Source organism: Vigna radiata, chromosome 10, assembly GCF_000741045.1.
Source record: "Vigna radiata var. radiata cultivar VC1973A chromosome 10, Vradiata_ver6, whole genome shotgun sequence".
NCBI classification, from domain to species: domain Eukaryota; kingdom Viridiplantae; phylum Streptophyta; class Magnoliopsida; order Fabales; family Fabaceae; genus Vigna; species Vigna radiata.
Genome location: NC_028360.1, coordinates 13727029 through 13743461, shown reverse-complemented (window position 1 = coordinate 13743461; position 16433 = coordinate 13727029). Strand labels below are relative to the sequence as shown.

Below are 16433 nucleotides of genomic sequence, written 5' to 3'. Positions count from 1 at the left end.
AAAAAAAAAATGCAAACTTAGCATAGTTACTAGAATCTTACTATTCATGATTTAAATCCCACAACTTGATACAATTCAATTCCACATGTTTGTATCATGAGATGTATCTGAAATGACTTTCTATGTTTCAAGACAAGAATGAATCTAAATGCAATTTTGTATCGTCAATACAAATCACACAATCCAGATTTCATTGTTCTTTTTTACTTTCTTTCCACCAATGCTCACGGAAAAGTTTGAAAAGTCCTATAAGCTTAAATTATTAAATGAAACAGGAATTGAAGGAGCAACGTCAGAACTTATTCAATTTGATTAATCCAGTAAATTATTCGTCACTCATTCAATGCATCTGACAGTTGCAGTGCTACATTTCTCCATACATCTAAGATAAAAGATATACACCCCAAATAACTTTGTTTTACAAGACGCGTGGTTAAGTTGCTTTATAAGTTTCTACTTTAAAATCATTTCATTGAACACCATACGTCCTCTACACGATATATTTCAAGTACAACCTTGGGAACAGTACAACAGCATCATTTAGTTTCTACTTTCTACGAATCTGATCCTATGTTACTTATAGCTTAGAGTAAAAACTTAACAATCATAATCCCCGAGGCCACATAATATACATTATAATGCATGAAGTCAAAGCAGGCATCGATTTTGCATAGCAAGCATTAAGAATGAAGATGAGGTGACCTGATGCGCATGGCATTGCGATCAGCTTCAGCAGAAGCAGCGATGGAAGCCATTGCCTCCTGGACGCGAGTAGAGTCCAATTGGCGATCCTCGACGCGGTCAGTGAGCTTGTCCAAGGCTTTACTCTGTTGCTGTAAGTCCTTCGAGTCCACCACCATCTCCACTCCCTCCTCTCCACCCTCCATTGTTGCTCCAAACCCTAACACCACCCTTCTCTTCTTCCCTTTGCTCTACTATGCCCTAACCCACCCACGTAGGGACAAAATTCAAAGTCTCCACAATTGGAACAATGGCGCTGCTCCTTCTCCCCTTATTGTAATCGCCCTAAGACCCATGGGCTTCCAGCTAAGGACCTTTACAATAAGGCCTTGTTATTCTAATGCCCTTGTTTTCCTATTGCACCCCCAAATGTTTTAGGAAAAGACTAATTTGCCCTCATTTTCACCCTAACCTAATTTTGAGAAAACTCTCTATGTCAGTATCCTTCAAAGATAACTAGTTTATATGTAAAATAATTTTCTTTTAAATAAATTTATTCCATTATTTTTCCACCTAAGAAAATTAATGAAGAAACTTATTTTAAACAAATTTCTTGTTAATGTGTTTTATTTCTGTCAAATAATTTGACTAATTATTTTTGGTGAAGCTTTTTATTTATTTTTTGTTGAGTCTTAACCACATTTGTTGTCATTATCGTCATTTCGTATTACATTTGCTACCATTATCTTCGCTATATCTCTCATCGTACTCTCAAATTGTCATAAATGTTCTTTTAACAATCACTAAAACGTCATTTTTTGAAGCAGTGCGCTAACCATCTTTTTAATTAACATGTCTTAAAAAAACTAATTACCAAATACCAAAATTCTTATTTAAACACTGCTAGAATTTAGCATTTATATTAAATAAATAAATTATGTCGCAAATAAATTTCTTAATATTTTAAAAAAATATAAAATTAGATTACATATACAAACAAACTACATAAATTAAGATACAATATTATTTTTACCAATCAATAATTTTAAAAAAATATTAAACTTCACTACATAAGTAAAAGAATAGATTAAAGTAATAAAAATAAATTACAAATCAAATATACAAAAAAAAAAAGATAAAAAAATGAAAAATTATCGTTATTCAAATCTTAATTTACTTTGTCCTAGGAAACTAATCCTTGATAGATCTAAGTTGCGTCAGTGCTTTCTTATTTTATGTTAGACTTAATTTCCATTATTGAATGCCTTTTAGTTGGTAAGAAAATATAGTAGATAAATTCTACAATCGTTGTTGTAATGAGAAAAAAAAACTATTATATATTTATATTTGTCATTAAATATTGACGTAACCATTTTAAATATACGATTTATTGTATATATATCTGCAAAAAACATTATCGTATAAATATATTGACTGATATATCGATCCATGCATGGTGTAGCAAACTAACCCTTTACTTTATACGTCAGATTTATACAATTGTAACGGAATGATTACAGCTATTGTCTATTTAAACTACATTTCTTTTGCTCTAGATAGTACACATTAATCTGAATGAAGTATTTTCCTATAAAAAAAGAAAGACTCAGCAAATACTTAATGGGCCAGAGTATGAAAAAATGCACCAAACTTGTGAAAATTTCGCCATTACTACCCTTATTGTTTTTAACAGATACAAAGAGATCTTAGTTTAGTTTGGCCAAATTACGAAAAAATTAAACAAAAATAGTAAAGTTAATTTGAAGTGATAATTTACACTGGAAAAAGATTAAGCATCGGCAATTGCTTGCTTCAACTTTTTGAGCTCATCCACTGATATTTGGAGGAAAAAATTATGAACGAAAGTCAAGGATGGATAAAGAGCCACTAATTTTCATCCACTTTGGGTTGCTTTACTTATCTAGGCAAATTTGACTCAATAATTATGAAAATAGATAAATTTGAGAGTCCTAGAGTTCCACATGACTTTAAATGGAAAAGAAGTACATTTTCACATGACTTTTGTTTTTATCACGTTCAAATTAAAAGTTGTTAATTTTTCTAACTACTTCATTGTGATGTAATGGATTACAATGGGTATGTAATCAATTATATTACATTGAAATTTTAATCTCAATACAACTTCGTTAATCAGATTAAGTGAACTTCATTAAAAAAATTGAACTCACGTTGACAACACTTCTTATTAAGACATACAATAGTTTATCAAAGTTTTATATAACTCGACCAAAGTTTAAAATAACTCGACAAAGGTTTGACAAAGCTCAAGATCTAATACAACTTTAACCAAGATCTTTAAAACCTAGTTCGGCTTGCTACCAAGTTACCGGGTTGCCCTACCTTTCTTTCTATTATCAAAAGTCTAATATCAAATGGAAACTGACTGAAACATTTTATTTGAAAACAAGTTGTCAAATTGACTCAAGACTCAAAAGAGATGAAACAATTGTCAACTTATTTTAGATCTTGGCCGAACTTTTTGAGATCTTGATCGAGTTGTATTAAATCTTGATCGACTTATATTAGACTTTTACTAAATTGTCGGACAATATTAATATAAAGTGTCACACAAGCTATTGTTTTTATTATTTCTCATTTTGAGAAGTAAAAATAGTTTTTTTTGTGGGTTTGCGAAAGATGTTTCAAATTCCAAAGGTTTCAGGAATCCTCAACCCAAGAGGGCATCGTCTGAAAAAGATAAAAAGGGACAACGGTGTTAATGTGCAATAATGTTTTGAACTTCAACACTTTTGTTGATCTCACCAAAGGAAACGTTGGTGGAGTCATTAGAACTGGTTTCAACGTTGTTGGTTCATCAGTTGATGGCGTCACTGTCTTCTTAGACTGAAATATTTCTCCTCCATTGATAATCGATTGTAAGTGTTTTATAATTTTTTACAATACAATTTGAAGTCATCTTGCAAAAAAAAGAAAAAGATTTTTGTTGAAATTTTAAAAGTTATGGAATTCCTCAGCAACTTCAACTTAATATAATCAATTATGTATTCATTGTTATTGATTACCTCAAATTAAAATTGTTAAAGGGATTTACCACTTTCAATTTTTCAAAGGGGTGAAAGACTTCTTCATTTAAAATAGCATAAAGACTGTACAACTTGTCTATTCTCATAAATTTTTTAAAAATTTATTATATTTATATTTTATATCTCAAATATACTTAGATCCGTAAAATAATCTCCAGAAATTATTGGCAGTTAAATTTGATACCTCATCGTATCATAAAAGCCATCGTGGAAACCGTGAACAGTCAACTGCTACCTATAATAGAAAGTTATCGGTAACCAGAGAGAGAAAAATATATAATGACGCAAGGCATTGGTAAATTTTGCATGTTTTAACAACTTATACTTAAAGAGTTGAAAAGATATTATGTTAAGTTTTTCATTAAGGTATTGATGGAAAATATATTGTATTATTAGGTGCCAAAAAGGAATGGAATGGAAAAATGTGGTTGCCGATTTTCCAAAGGAGTTTGAACTTTTTTGGCAAGTGATGGATGGCAGTACCATGAAAGAGAGATCTGAACTACGTGAATTAATGGCAGGCACTGTGGCTTCCACTATAAATACTACTTCCTGCTAGCTTTCAAATCGCAAGCGGCACAGACATTTCTAGTTTGAGTTTGTGTGATTGTTAAGAGAGCGATATGGTACGTAAGAGTGTCGGAACACTTAGTGTCTTCATTTTGCTAGTCATAGTGACAGCTGAAAGTCGAAAAATCAAAGATGATGAATTGTCTGGGGCCTTTGAAGGTGGTGGTTTTGGCGATGGTCAAGGTGGGCCTGGTGGTGGCATAGGAGGAGGAGTTGGTGGAGGTGACGGGGCAGAAGGTGGTGCTGGTGGAGGCGGTAAAGGAGGACATGCAGTTGCAGGCGGTGGAGCTGGAGGCGGCACAGGAACTGGATATGGTGGTGTTAGAGGTGGAGTTGGTAATGGCGGTGGCGTTGGAGATGGTACAGGAAGCGGTGTTGGAGGTGGACACAAAGGTGGAGTTAGAGGTGGTGGAACCGGAGGCGGTGCTGGTGGTGGTAAAGGAGGAGGTGTGGGAGGTGGTGCTGATGGGGGTTTAGGAGGAGGAGCTGGTGGTGTCGGAGGAGAACCTGGTGGCGGACATGGTGGTGGTGTCGGAGGAGGAAGTGGTGGGGTTGGAGGAGGTGTAGGAGGGGGAGATGGTGGTGCTGGTGGGGGCTCAGGCGACGGTAAAGATAGAGGTGTTGATGGCGGCATTAGAGGAGGAGGAGGTGCTGGTGGGAGCACAGGAGGTGGTGCTGATGGAGGCTTAGGTGGTGTAGGAGGAGGATCTGATGGTGGCATTGGAGGAGGAGCTGGTGGAGACTGTGGAGGTGAAGGTGGTGGTGGTTGGGACTTTGGAGGCATTGGAGTTGGTAGTGGTCATGCAGGTAGCGATGGAGAAATTGGTGGTGGATATTAATATACGATATCTTATGCTATCAATCATGCATGGATGTAGCATGCAATGATATATAGTAGTATATTAATTAAATAAATTACTGAATTTTGTGAAATTATGCTCACCCATGTATGGATGCAATAAATATAAATACTGCTATAAATTAGCGAAAAAATTTGAGTTTATAATTTAAGTTCGCATATATTTAGCCTTGTTATTAAATTTGTTTAATCTATATTAATTAGGAGCTAGGAATGGTTTTCTTTCTTGAAAAGTGATTTTGTGACAGTATCCATGAACGACTTAATAACTCACTTTTTAGAAGTATATATATAGTAATTACAAAATAAATTTCAGTATCTATAAAATAAAATAAAATAGCGGGTGCAAAAATATATCGTTCTTTTGGCTTACTTTGTGTAACTATGGTTTTTTAATAGATATAGTTGTAATATGTTAAAACTGAATTGAAGAAGACTCTTGATTAATTTGTAAGACATAAACTAATAACAAGGAGGGAAGACGTCCGACGGTATCGAGTTAAATCTATTGAAAGTAAAATTATCAAGTTCTTCTATCATCCATCCATTCCAAGTTTATTTTTTAAAAATTCCTTTTTAAAACTTCTTCTTTAAGTGGTAGAATTTATATAAATTTAAATCATACGTTAAAAAATAATAAAAAAAATACATAAATTCATTATTTTAAACTTTCAAATTGATATGTGTTATTTAATTTTGATTTAGACTTAAATGAATATTTTTTATGGAATAAAATTAAATGACTATCTTATCTTACATGCTTTAAAAGTATGTTTAGTCTCATAAAGTAAATTAAATATATTTAGTTTAAACATATGTAATTAGTTAAAGATTTCTTGGTTTTATGTTATTGTGCAATTTTTCTACATAAACAAACACCTAAGTTTATTGAAACTTTTTCTAAAATTTATGTATATAATTCTTTTTCAAATTAAAAACACTTAGTTTTTAACAAATTAAAAATATTTAGATTTATGACATATTATAAGTTAATTGTATTTTTTTCTTATATTCAAAATGAATATTTTTTTTAGGAAGAAAGTTCATTATGGTCCTAATCTATCATACTTTTTTGTGAATATTTTAATCTTGTTAACTTTTTCAATGAGAAACTTATTGGCTCTATTAGTTTTTCTGATTGAATCTATATGGGATATGATGAAATATATATAATATCTATTTTACATTTTTAAAGTTAATTAAATTAATATAATATTTTTATTAAATTAGTATAATTACTAATTAAAATCTAAAGAAATAATATGAAATTGTTGTATACTAATATACATGTATGAAGCGTGTATGAAGAAGCGTTTTGCAGAACTAACATGATTACAACCATACTGGCAACCAATTTTTGCCATCAATATAATCAATGGATAAAAAGGGCTCAACTTCTTGCTTAGTTAGCTGCAGCGACCAAGGAGCACGTCCATCCTTTACAGCACCAGGTCCACGGGTATTGTACTCCGCATGGACCATATTTCTGCAGTTTCCATTAATTATAACACAATTAATCAATATTCTAATCAACAAATATATATAATTAAAAATATTAATTAAGCTGTTCTTACTCTGTGCTACCATCATGGCTCCAATTGGTCCACCCCGCAGCGACAATGGTCTTGGACAGATATGTCTCAGCAAAAATCACCCTAGAATAAGAACCCTTCGCCCTTCCTAGGTAAACTGAACCAATGCCATAAACCTTTCCTTTGATGAAGATATATCCATTCAGCTCATCTGCATTTTCCCTATTATGAGCCGTGATTGAACCTCGAATCTTTAACCTTTTATCATCTATCACAAATATTTCAGGATTCTGCGTCAAAATCCTTTTTATTCAGTGCACCGTTCACTCCATAACCAACGTTAACAAAAGCATGCATGCTACGTACATGTAATCACTTACATAGAAGATTGTTCTGGCACGACCAAATATGAAATCAATTGACCCTTGAATGTAGCAATTAGCATAGTAGTGTCTTCCTCTTTGATCAAAAAGAGTGTTGTGAGTACTGTAAAATGAACAATGATAAAATGCCACTTTATCTGCTGCCACATATACTGCCACCGATTGGTTTTGCGAGGTATAAGCAACCCCCGTAGGTGCCTCATTCTGCAGTCAAAGGAATCACTCAACAACCCAAACAACTTTTAAGGATGTTTTCTCATTTCCAACATAGGATTAACTACAAAGTATATAAAAATAATTGACCTGGAAGCTAATTCCAAAGACAATGACGTCATGTGCTTCGACTCTGAAGGTGGCAGAAGCCACGTTGTCTGTAGAGCTCTGAGACGATGTTATGGAAGTTCTTCCTCGCCCATTCCCTCTCAGGAATATATAAGGCTTATTATGTATGCGCACCTTTTCTCTTCACATTATCAAAATGAAAACAAAATTAACAAGTTTATATTAACTAAGCTTCTGATATAATAATGCATTGTTATGGCTAGGTTATTATGTTATAACAAGTGCGAGCAAAGAATATGGAAATTGCACCTGTACAGTCCTTTCCTGACATGAACGATTACCCACTGAGAATTTTCTTCAGGAATGGAATCTATGGCATCTTGGACTCTTGTGAAGTCCCCCTGGCCATTCATGTCTACTTTGATAGTACGATTGATTCCTAACTTGCTCGTCAACATAGGAGAGTCGGCGATTATTGCTCCATGATTACTAGCAAGGGCAGAATGTGAGATGCAAGAAATGAGAATGGCCACCATGAATGATGAAAGAAGAAAAGAAGAAGATGAATGAAAATTAGGCATGTCTTAAGGAAGAGAATGTGAAGTTAGAATTTGGGGTTGTGTGAGGCATGAAGATGGGGAAATGGAAGGCTCTTATAAAGTTCCCACACTCTTTAATTTTGGAGCTAAGTAAGATGTTAGGAAGCTAAAATTCAGCTTTCTGAATGAAAGGACAGAATGGTTTTGAAGATATACTGTCTATATTAGAGGACGTCCTTAAGTTCCTTTAATTTAGTTCCATAAGCCAAGTGGTTAGTTACTTTCGTTTTCACCTCAATAACCTATAATTATTCACTCATATATATATTTTAAATGAATGAATATATATCTTGAGTATTGAAAGTTGCAATTCAATAACTGTTTCTTTCTATTTTATTACTATTCTTAGTAAACAAATTACAGACATCTTTTATGTTTCACATTTATTTGGAGCATTCATAATTTATGGCATATGAAGACGTTTCAAACTTCATCTTGTGTGCTCAGATAGAATATTAGTAATATTAATTGATCATTATCGAATTTAAGAACTATTTTTTTACAATATTATAGGAAAAGAAAATTTTCCATTCATCGTCTACATCTACGTGTGAAGAATTTGTTTTTGTTACTTTCACTTCTGCAATGGTTTTCAAATGATTATCAGTATGTATCGATATAGCCACAGATATAGTTCAGACCAGTATGACAATAGTTTTACCATGATTGTTATCACTAATAACAGAGAAAAAAAACAAAAGCATATTTGTCAGTCTTATAAAATTGTTGTTAATTAAGTTGAACCACAAAATTTAAAGGTCTTTAAATTCAAGAGCAACTTGCTCTATTTGTTTTCACTCATTTACTATTTATCTAAACATCGAGCAGTGTGTTGTTATTTGGTAATTTAAACTGAGACATAAATTCATTACGATTGCTGCTGCTGCATTAAAGACAACCTAGCTACCCCAATTATTTCATTCTGGAAATTCATACTGAACGCCCATACCTCACTGTCAAAACTGAATATCAGAAAACAAAGTTTCACAGACTTTGGAACTTGGTTTGAAACTCCAACACCATCATTAGTAAAAACCAAATTAAGGACTGTTGTTAATACACAACCTAATTCAATATTTTAAACAAGGAAAGAAGGTTTTGCTGAGAGAGAAAATCTCTTTTGGATACCTACTTGCAGAAAAGAAATGAAATGTTAAACAAATTTGAGATTCTTTCATATGTTGGGCAGTATTCGTGTAGAAATTGAAAAAGAGATATTACAGGAAAATATTATATATATTATAGATAAGATTTTGTTGAAATTTTCTTTTATCAATAAAATAATATTTACTAACAAATTCTATTAATAAAAAAAATTCATTGATAAAGTAGAATTTAGTTTATGTTGAATAATTTTAGGATTTTAATTACTAATAAAAATATTTATTGAAAAATCAAAATTTTTATTATGCAAAAATATTTTTATTAATGACTCTTTTAATAAAATAAATATTAAAATTTCTAACTTTAATCATGATGATGTGGTAAAATTTGTTAATAAGAATTTTTTAATAATTTATTTTTGTTTTATCGATAAACAATTAATTAACGAAATTTTAAGTGTCGCTAATTTCAACAACCTTTTTTATTTATTGAAAAAAATTATCAGTAAATATTTTATAGACGAATTGTTAATAATTGGTACAAATTTTATCCATTAATAAAATTGTTTTTTTTTATTGAAAATAACAAAGTTGATAAGTTATCTTGAATTGATCATAGTAGATAAAATTATAAAATTTGATAAAATTATGAAATTTGATGATTTTTGTAGATGGATCAGTATAATACAAAATAGGATAACAATTTTGTAAATGTTCAATTATATTAAATCGATTGTACTGTGAATCCATTTAATGTACACATATTATATCAGTTATAAAGGGAACATATATAATATTTGTATATTAGATCCATTAAAAAAGTATCCAATCTAATAAGCATTTATTTTATCAGATTCGAAATCTTTTTTTTTATTTTTTTAAATTTCTTTTTTTCTCACCACTGTCAGTTTTTCTTTACTTTTCAACTTCTTTTTCTCTCTCTGATTTTCGAAGTTTTAAAACTTATGTAGTCTTTCCTCATTCGTAAATTGAATTATTCTAAAATAATAGTTTCAGTTAGATTTTAAAATATATTTACCTATGATGCAACAAATACGTGGAAACTACTTTTAAAAATGTTTTTTTTAAAAAAAAAAAACGTATGATTGCGGACTTCACCTTCGACGGATTTAGTTTTGCTGCACAGAAACTGTGGCATATAGTTGAAGAAGTTCATGGAGAACAGATTGCATTAATGTGTCTTCAGGTTATTAGTTGAGAAGATAATAAATAGACATTTTACTGAAAAAGATGGTGAAGATCTGTGAAGCATCTTCACTCTCTCTTTCTATATATATATATATATATATATATATATATATATATATATATATATATATATATATCACCATGACCCCATCAACCCCATTAGCATTATCAAAGAAAACCTGCTTCTAAACTTTATATAATGGGTATCAAGTTGAATGGACCAGTCTCTGCTGTTGCCATTTTGTTTGAAGTTTTTGTAGTCTTATCCTTGTTTAGGATTACGACTTCAGATGCACAACCAGCAAATTTTGTCTTCGGAGATTCTCTTGTCGATGTAGGGAACAACAATTACATTGCTTCCCTCTCAAAAGCTAATTATCCTCCCTTTGGAATTGACTTTGGAAGACCAACAGGGAGGTTCACAAATGGAAGAACCATAGTTGACATCATTGGCAAGATTAACGTCTCATTTTCTTTTTCTTCTTATTTCAATCATGTGTCATTTTTATCTATCATCTCATAACTTTATCATGATTCATCAGGTCAAGAAATGGGTGCTGATTTCACCCCACCTTACTTAGCACCAACAGCAGTATTACCTCTGATTATGAAAGGTGTCAACTATGCTTCTGGTGCAGGTGGAATCCTCAATCTCACTGGAAAACTCTTTGTGAGTTTTCTGCTTCAACAATAACGGCTACTGTTTAAGCTCCGACTTAAATGAAATAATAACGTTGTGTTTGCGATTTTGAAGGGTGACAGAATCAACTTCGATGCACAGTTAGATAACTTTGCCAACACCAGGCAAGACATAATTTCTAGCATTGGAGTTCCTGCAACTCTCAGTCTATTCAATAGGTCCATATTTTCAGTAACAATGGGTTCCAACGATTTCATCAACAACTATTTAGCACCAGCAGTCCTAATTGACGAGATAAATTTGGCATCTCCAGACCTCTTTGTGACCACCTTAGTGTCAAAGTTCAGAGAACAGCTCACTGTAATGTTCCTCATAAGAAGACCTTATAATTCTTAATATTTCATAGGATGTTTTTCTACTATCTAAATAAAGAAAATATTGATTTTTTTTTTCTTATCTATAATATGTGCAGAGGCTATACAATCTAGGTGCCAGAAAAATTGTCGTGACAAATGTAGGACCTATTGGATGTATACCAAGTCAGAGGGATACAAACCCAGCTGCGGGTGATGGGTGTGTCAGTTTTCCCAATCAGCTAGCACAGTTATTCAATATCCAGTTGAAGGGTCTTATTCCAGAGCTGAATTCAAATCTGAAGGGTTCAATGTTCGTTTATGCAGATGTGTACAACATATTAGAAGACATGCTCAACAATTACCCAGCATATGGTGTGTATCAGAGGTGACAAAGAAAATGTGCAGGAAGCTAAACTTCGCGTGACATTTTTGAACTAATTAGACCCTTATGTTTTTAATGTGGCAGGTTTTGAGAATGCATGTACATCTTGTTGTTCCATGGCAGGGCGTTTTGGAGGTTTGATTCCGTGTGGTCCCACTTCGAGCATTTGCAGGAACAGATCCAAGTATGTTTTCTGGGACCCTTGGCATCCCACTGATGCTGCAAATGCTATCATCGCAAAGCGCCTCTTAGATGGTGATTCTAATGACATTTTTCCAATGAATGTTCGCCAACTCATCCAACATTTGACCTGATTTTTCTGTTAACGTGAATGTTTGAGGATGTTTCTGAGATACTCTCAGATAAACTGGTTTTTGCTAGGAAATGTTCAATGTTTCTGGCTCCTGATTAATAGACGATAGGGAAGTAATATTATAATGAGTTTCACTGAATCAACTCGTCAGTTTCGTAGTAGAAAATAATCGTATTTTTATCTGTCAATGGTGAAAATTAAGTAAGACGATGGAGGAAATTTTCACAGACCATTGTTTCACTGTGCATAAATAACATACTAAATTAGGATTTTAAAATTAAAAAAATAACTAAAAACAATTAAAAAAACTAATTTATTTTGCATTCTTGATTCAGAAATTTATTTAGTATGACATTCTTGAAAATGCATTAGCATGCGTTCAGTTAATATAGTATACATATTGTAGGTATCCTACCCTTACTTTATTATTTTGTTGAGTTAAAACTAAACTTCTGTCGTTATATGATTCACACGAATTAATAAAATCATTTAATATAAAAATATCTCACTAAATTAATAACTATGGAGTGTGAATATAGTTTTTAAAAGTAAGTTAAATATCTTTAATATGTTTTTAAAAACAACTATTGTAAACTTCTAAATATATATGTAAAATATAATTATTTACAAACATTAAAACCTAATAAAATTTAGGATTAAGAAATGACATAAAGGACCTTTCAACTTTTTTGTTATTTATTTTTAAAATATTTTTTATAATTTTCTAATATATGAAAAATAAATTGTAACAGAACAATAAAATATTAAGGAATTGTTGAAACTTAATGTAAATTATTTAACTTGAATTTGCTGCAGAAAATATTTATAAAATGACAAATTTAAGGGATTAATTAGAATATAACATTTTCGGTACAGAAATAGAAAGTTTAAGGATAATGAGACTGAAATTAAAATTCAAGTGTACCTGTAAAAGAAATAAAGTTTGGAAATTTATTGAAAAAATTAAAGTTTAGGATGTTATTTGTAAAAACAAAATATAAATAAAAGAATAAAGTTTCCTTTAAAAGGACTACTCATTGTTTACTGTACAAATGGGCCGGTTAGCTACCTGACTGTTCCGAATTGTGCGCATCACCTCATGCTAACTCCGGTTGTTTTGATTTTAAGGATCAGAGAGTCGCGGAAACACCTTGTAGAGATACAGTCGGACGGTCGGTCAGAATCGTAATTTAAGTCCGGATTAAGATAAGAAGTGATTAGAGTCATTAGGCTGAGATTGAATCGTGATTAAAACTTCACTAATCTTAGACTCATGACAAAAACTATGAGTATAAGTCAAAGATGCAAGGTAGGTGATTCGTATTTACTGCACATTTATTACTGTTCCAAATTTATTGTAGGGATTGTCCACTGACTTAGCATAAGAGAATCTTTGATAGGTGCCCGCCCACTCGACTTGGAGGAGAAAGAGACCACAAAGCGTGACCGGACAATGATGGAAGGGAAGGATATCGAAGATCAGAAAGCGAAACCGAACAGCGTTGAAAGACAAATTGTGAAGGTATTAGCAGTTACTCGACCTCTGCCAAAACACTTACAAATATAATTTTCCAAAATGTAAGAAAAGAAGTAAATTTAACATGTCTAAACAAAATCCTCTTCAAGTCGATGAAGAAATTATTTTCAAGTAAAAAAAAATAAAGAAGAAGAAGAAAGACGCAAAAATTTGAAAAAAAAGAGTCAAAATTACAAGTTTTGTAAAATTATAAAATAATATTTAATAATAATTCTAAAAATATTATCTTACCGGACATAAATTGGAAAAGTTAATTATTAATATATCGAACAATAACTAAATCCAAATAAAAATAATTTCAAATTATGTGATAGTAATAATGAAAAGAATCATAATTAACATAACTTGTTCATAAATAATACTGGTCTATTTCAAGACGAAAATAAATTAACTGATGTTAATAAGAAGTAATTACGACCAACTTTTCAACTTAAAATAAACCTGAAAATAATTGAAAAAGGTGTGCTGACATCAATCGAGTTGCTAAGTCTCAACCTTAGGTATACTGATAACATTCTAATTGAATTCAAGGGAATGATGTTCCAATCCTGAAGACCAAATTGAAAATACAAGGAGTAAATAAGAGACATACATATATAAAAAGAGAAGAAAATTATAATTAAGTCAATACTTTTTAAATAAAATTTAAAGTTTTGTAATTGTAAGTAGCTAAAGTACTCCAATAAGTTTCAAAACTCATGTTTTTATTGTAATAAATATTCAAAAACTAATTTGTAACATAAAAAATTTCAATTATTTTTATAGAAATAAATTATCTATGAATTTAGTGAAATGCTTTGGCTTCAGAATAAATTAGGAAGATTATGATGATTTCAATACTGCAACGCATTTCCTTATCAACCTATTGACTAAATAATTTCCTTCACGGGCAATGCCTTCGTTCTCACGCAGTGCGGCGATTTTGATGCTACAAAACGAAAAAGAGGAACAATGTTTACAGAGAAAGTTGGTTTTTGCCAGCCTACTAAAAAGCAAACTCATTTTCCACACAATATTATGAAATTTCTTGGTGGGTCCACAATGTTCATCAACAAGAGTAACAGTTAGTGGAAACTATTTGGGTGTTTCACCTTAATCTTTGTCACATTATAAAACTCACTGCATTTCTATCTCTTTGAGAAGAAAACCAAACCAAAACAGAGTCGCTGCTTCAACATTTGATAAAATTATAGTATCCTCTGATGTCCTTTCTGACGGAATTATGTTTCTAGCTTTGATGTTGTCGTTATTGTTTCGTTTTGGGTTCTCAAACGATGTACCAGCGTCTTTTGTTTTTGGGGATTCGTTGGTCGATGTGGGAAACAACAACTATATTGTTTCACTGGCCAAAGCAAACCATGAGCCCTTTGGGATCGATTTTGGAATGCCCACGGGTCGATTCAGCAATGGAAAAACAGTTGTTGATGTTATAAGTGAGAGTTTTATATTTCTTTATTTCTTTGTTCAAATGCTTGTATCAATTATTACTTATTTCTCATTGAGCAGATCAGAAACTGGGTCTTGCCTTTTCTCCTCCTTACTTGGCTCCCTCTACTACTGGATCAACAGTGCTAAAGGGTGTTAATTATGCTTCTGGTGCAGGTGGAATTCTTAATAACTCTGGCGAAATTTTTGTAAGTTTTTTGCTTCAAATAGCTAAGTTTTATGTCCTAAATTGGAATAGAATACACTTTTTTTGTAATGTCATTCAAATGACAGGGTGGTCGAATCAACTTCGATGCACAGATTGACAATTTTGCAAACACCAGGGAAGAAATAATCTCTTTAATTGGTGTCCCTGAGGCTCTGAATTTGTTTAAGAAGGCCCTCTTTACGGTAGCACTAGGCTCAAATGATTTCTTGGATAACTATCTGATACCCTTATTCTCAATTCCGGAGAGATTGCTGGTATCGCCAGAATCATTTGTGGCCACATTGATATCAAGACTCAGACTACAACTCACTGTAATTTTGCTAAAAAAGAAAGCTTTGTTTCAATCATTTTTCTATTTTGTTAGTTGATCACATGCAATTACAATTTTGCAGCGACTTTTCAGTCTAGGGGCTAGAAAAATTGTTGTGGCAAATGTAGGGCCTATTGGGTGTATACCATATATAAGGGATGTAAATTTAAACCCTTATGATGAAGATGAATGTGTCACTTTCCCAAATGAGCTGGCCCAGTTGTTCAACACACAATTGAAGAGCCTTGTCGAAGAGCTTCGGACAAAATTGGAAGGGTCATTATTTGTTTACGCAGATGTTTACCATATTATGGAAGATATACTCATGAACTATAAAGACTATGGTTTGTGACACATTTTGTTTTTTTCGTTTCAGTAGCCAGAAATTTTGGGAATAAATATTGTGATTTCAACGTGCAACAGGTTTTGAGAACCCTTATAGTGCATGCTGTCACGTGGCTGGTCGATTTGGAGGCTTGATTCCTTGCAATCGGAGTTCAAAAGTTTGTGAGGATCGTTCCAAGTATGTTTTCTGGGATACTTACCATCCTAGTGATGCTGCTAGTGTTCTTATCGCTCAGCGTCTCTTGAATTGTGATACTCATGACATTTCACCTATGAACATTTTTCAACTTTCCAAAGCCTAATCCTATCATGGATTCTGTTCATTGGAAATTTTGTTGGAAACTAATAAAGAAAGGAGTGCTAGATGTATGCAAAAGGCTGAGTTCAACGCCATTAACACTTGAGAGTTATATAATTGGTTTGGTGAATTTGGAAAAGAGAAAAAAGATGTTATGAATTCAACTTCTCTATTACTAAAATATTAACAAGTAATATTTTGTCGATAAAAAAACACAATTTTTAATGTAATACTTAAAAGAAATAAAACATAAATATACAATTATTCTTAACCACCATAATGGGAGAGATAAACAAATAATACACACTGTAAATT

The 16433-nt window shown here is 32.0% G+C and overlaps 4 protein-coding genes across 8 annotated transcripts; 3 read left to right on the top strand and 1 right to left on the bottom strand.

Annotated features, from left to right (window-relative positions):
• The first annotated feature begins 4331 nt into the window (after nt 1-4331).
• LOC106774866 (glycine-rich cell wall structural protein-like) lies at nt 4332-5194 on the top strand. The gene has a single exon (XM_014661895.2). The coding sequence runs from the start codon at nt 4370-4372 to the stop codon at nt 5153-5155; it is 786 nt and encodes a 261-aa protein (XP_014517381.1). The 5' UTR covers nt 4332-4369; the 3' UTR covers nt 5156-5194.
• Nucleotides 5195-6507: 1313 nt separating this feature from the next.
• Nucleotides 6508-8164, bottom strand: LOC106774865 (probable pectinesterase 67). The gene is made up of 5 exons (XM_014661894.2): nt 7682-8164; nt 7394-7553; nt 7088-7294; nt 6750-6997; nt 6508-6661 (listed from the first exon to the last, which is right to left on the bottom strand). The coding sequence occupies exons 1-5, from the start codon at nt 7951-7953 to the stop codon at nt 6508-6510; spliced, it is 1041 nt and encodes a 346-aa protein (XP_014517380.1). The 5' UTR covers nt 7954-8164.
• A 2264-nt stretch (nt 8165-10428) lies between these two features.
• LOC106775628 (GDSL esterase/lipase At4g16230-like) lies at nt 10429-12195 on the top strand. The gene is made up of 5 exons (XM_014662772.2): nt 10429-10735; nt 10826-10953; nt 11038-11283; nt 11396-11651; nt 11746-12195. Exons 1-5 carry the CDS (start codon nt 10483-10485, stop codon nt 11973-11975), a joined length of 1113 nt encoding a protein of 370 aa, XP_014518258.1. The 5' UTR covers nt 10429-10482; the 3' UTR covers nt 11976-12195.
• Nucleotides 12196-14524: 2329 nt separating this feature from the next.
• LOC106775792 (GDSL esterase/lipase At4g16230) lies at nt 14525-16196 on the top strand. Of its 5 annotated transcripts, none has more exons than XM_014662984.2 (5): nt 14525-14944; nt 15018-15145; nt 15231-15476; nt 15558-15751; nt 15899-16011. In XM_014662984.2, the coding sequence occupies exons 1-5, from the start codon at nt 14734-14736 to the stop codon at nt 15903-15905; spliced, it is 786 nt and encodes a 261-aa protein (XP_014518470.1). In that variant the 5' UTR covers nt 14525-14733; the 3' UTR covers nt 15906-16011. The 5 variants fall into 5 exon arrangements, with proteins under 5 accessions (XP_014518470.1, XP_014518468.1, XP_014518466.1 ...); XM_014662982.2 differs by having other exon boundaries at nt 14526-14944; nt 15114-15145; nt 15258-15476; nt 15558-15819; nt 15899-16196; XM_014662980.2 differs by having other exon boundaries at nt 14526-14944; nt 15258-15476; nt 15558-15819; nt 15899-16196.
• Nucleotides 16197-16433: the final 237 nt, after the last annotated feature.

Excerpts from the sequence above, each read along its gene's own strand:
- LOC106774865 (XM_014661894.2), bottom strand. The coding sequence starts at position 7,953 with ATGCCTAATTTTCATTCATCTTCTTCTTTTCTTCTTTCATCATTCATG. Across the intron at positions 7,295-7,393 it reads TCTTTGGAATTAGCTTCCAG|AATGAGGCACCTACGGGGGT; the intron begins GTCAATTATTTT and ends CTTTGACTGCAG. Across the intron at positions 6,662-6,749 it reads AGCCATGATGGTAGCACAGA|AAATATGGTCCATGCGGAGT; the intron begins GTAAGAACAGCT and ends TGGAAACTGCAG.
- LOC106775792 (XM_014662979.2), top strand. The coding sequence starts at position 14,734 with ATGTTTCTAGCTTTGATGTTGTCGTTATTGTTTCGTTTTGGGTTCTCA. Across the intron at positions 15,146-15,230 it reads ATAACTCTGGCGAAATTTTT|GGTGGTCGAATCAACTTCGA; the intron begins GTAAGTTTTTTG and ends TTCAAATGACAG. Across the intron at positions 15,477-15,557 it reads GACTCAGACTACAACTCACT|CGACTTTTCAGTCTAGGGGC; the intron begins GTAATTTTGCTA and ends ACAATTTTGCAG.
- LOC106774866 (XM_014661895.2), top strand. The coding sequence starts at position 4,370 with ATGGTACGTAAGAGTGTCGGAACACTTAGTGTCTTCATTTTGCTAGTC.
- LOC106775628 (XM_014662772.2), top strand. The coding sequence starts at position 10,483 with ATGGGTATCAAGTTGAATGGACCAGTCTCTGCTGTTGCCATTTTGTTT. Across the intron at positions 10,954-11,037 it reads ATCTCACTGGAAAACTCTTT|GGTGACAGAATCAACTTCGA; the intron begins GTGAGTTTTCTG and ends GCGATTTTGAAG. Across the intron at positions 11,652-11,745 it reads CAACAATTACCCAGCATATG|GTTTTGAGAATGCATGTACA; the intron begins GTGTGTATCAGA and ends TTAATGTGGCAG.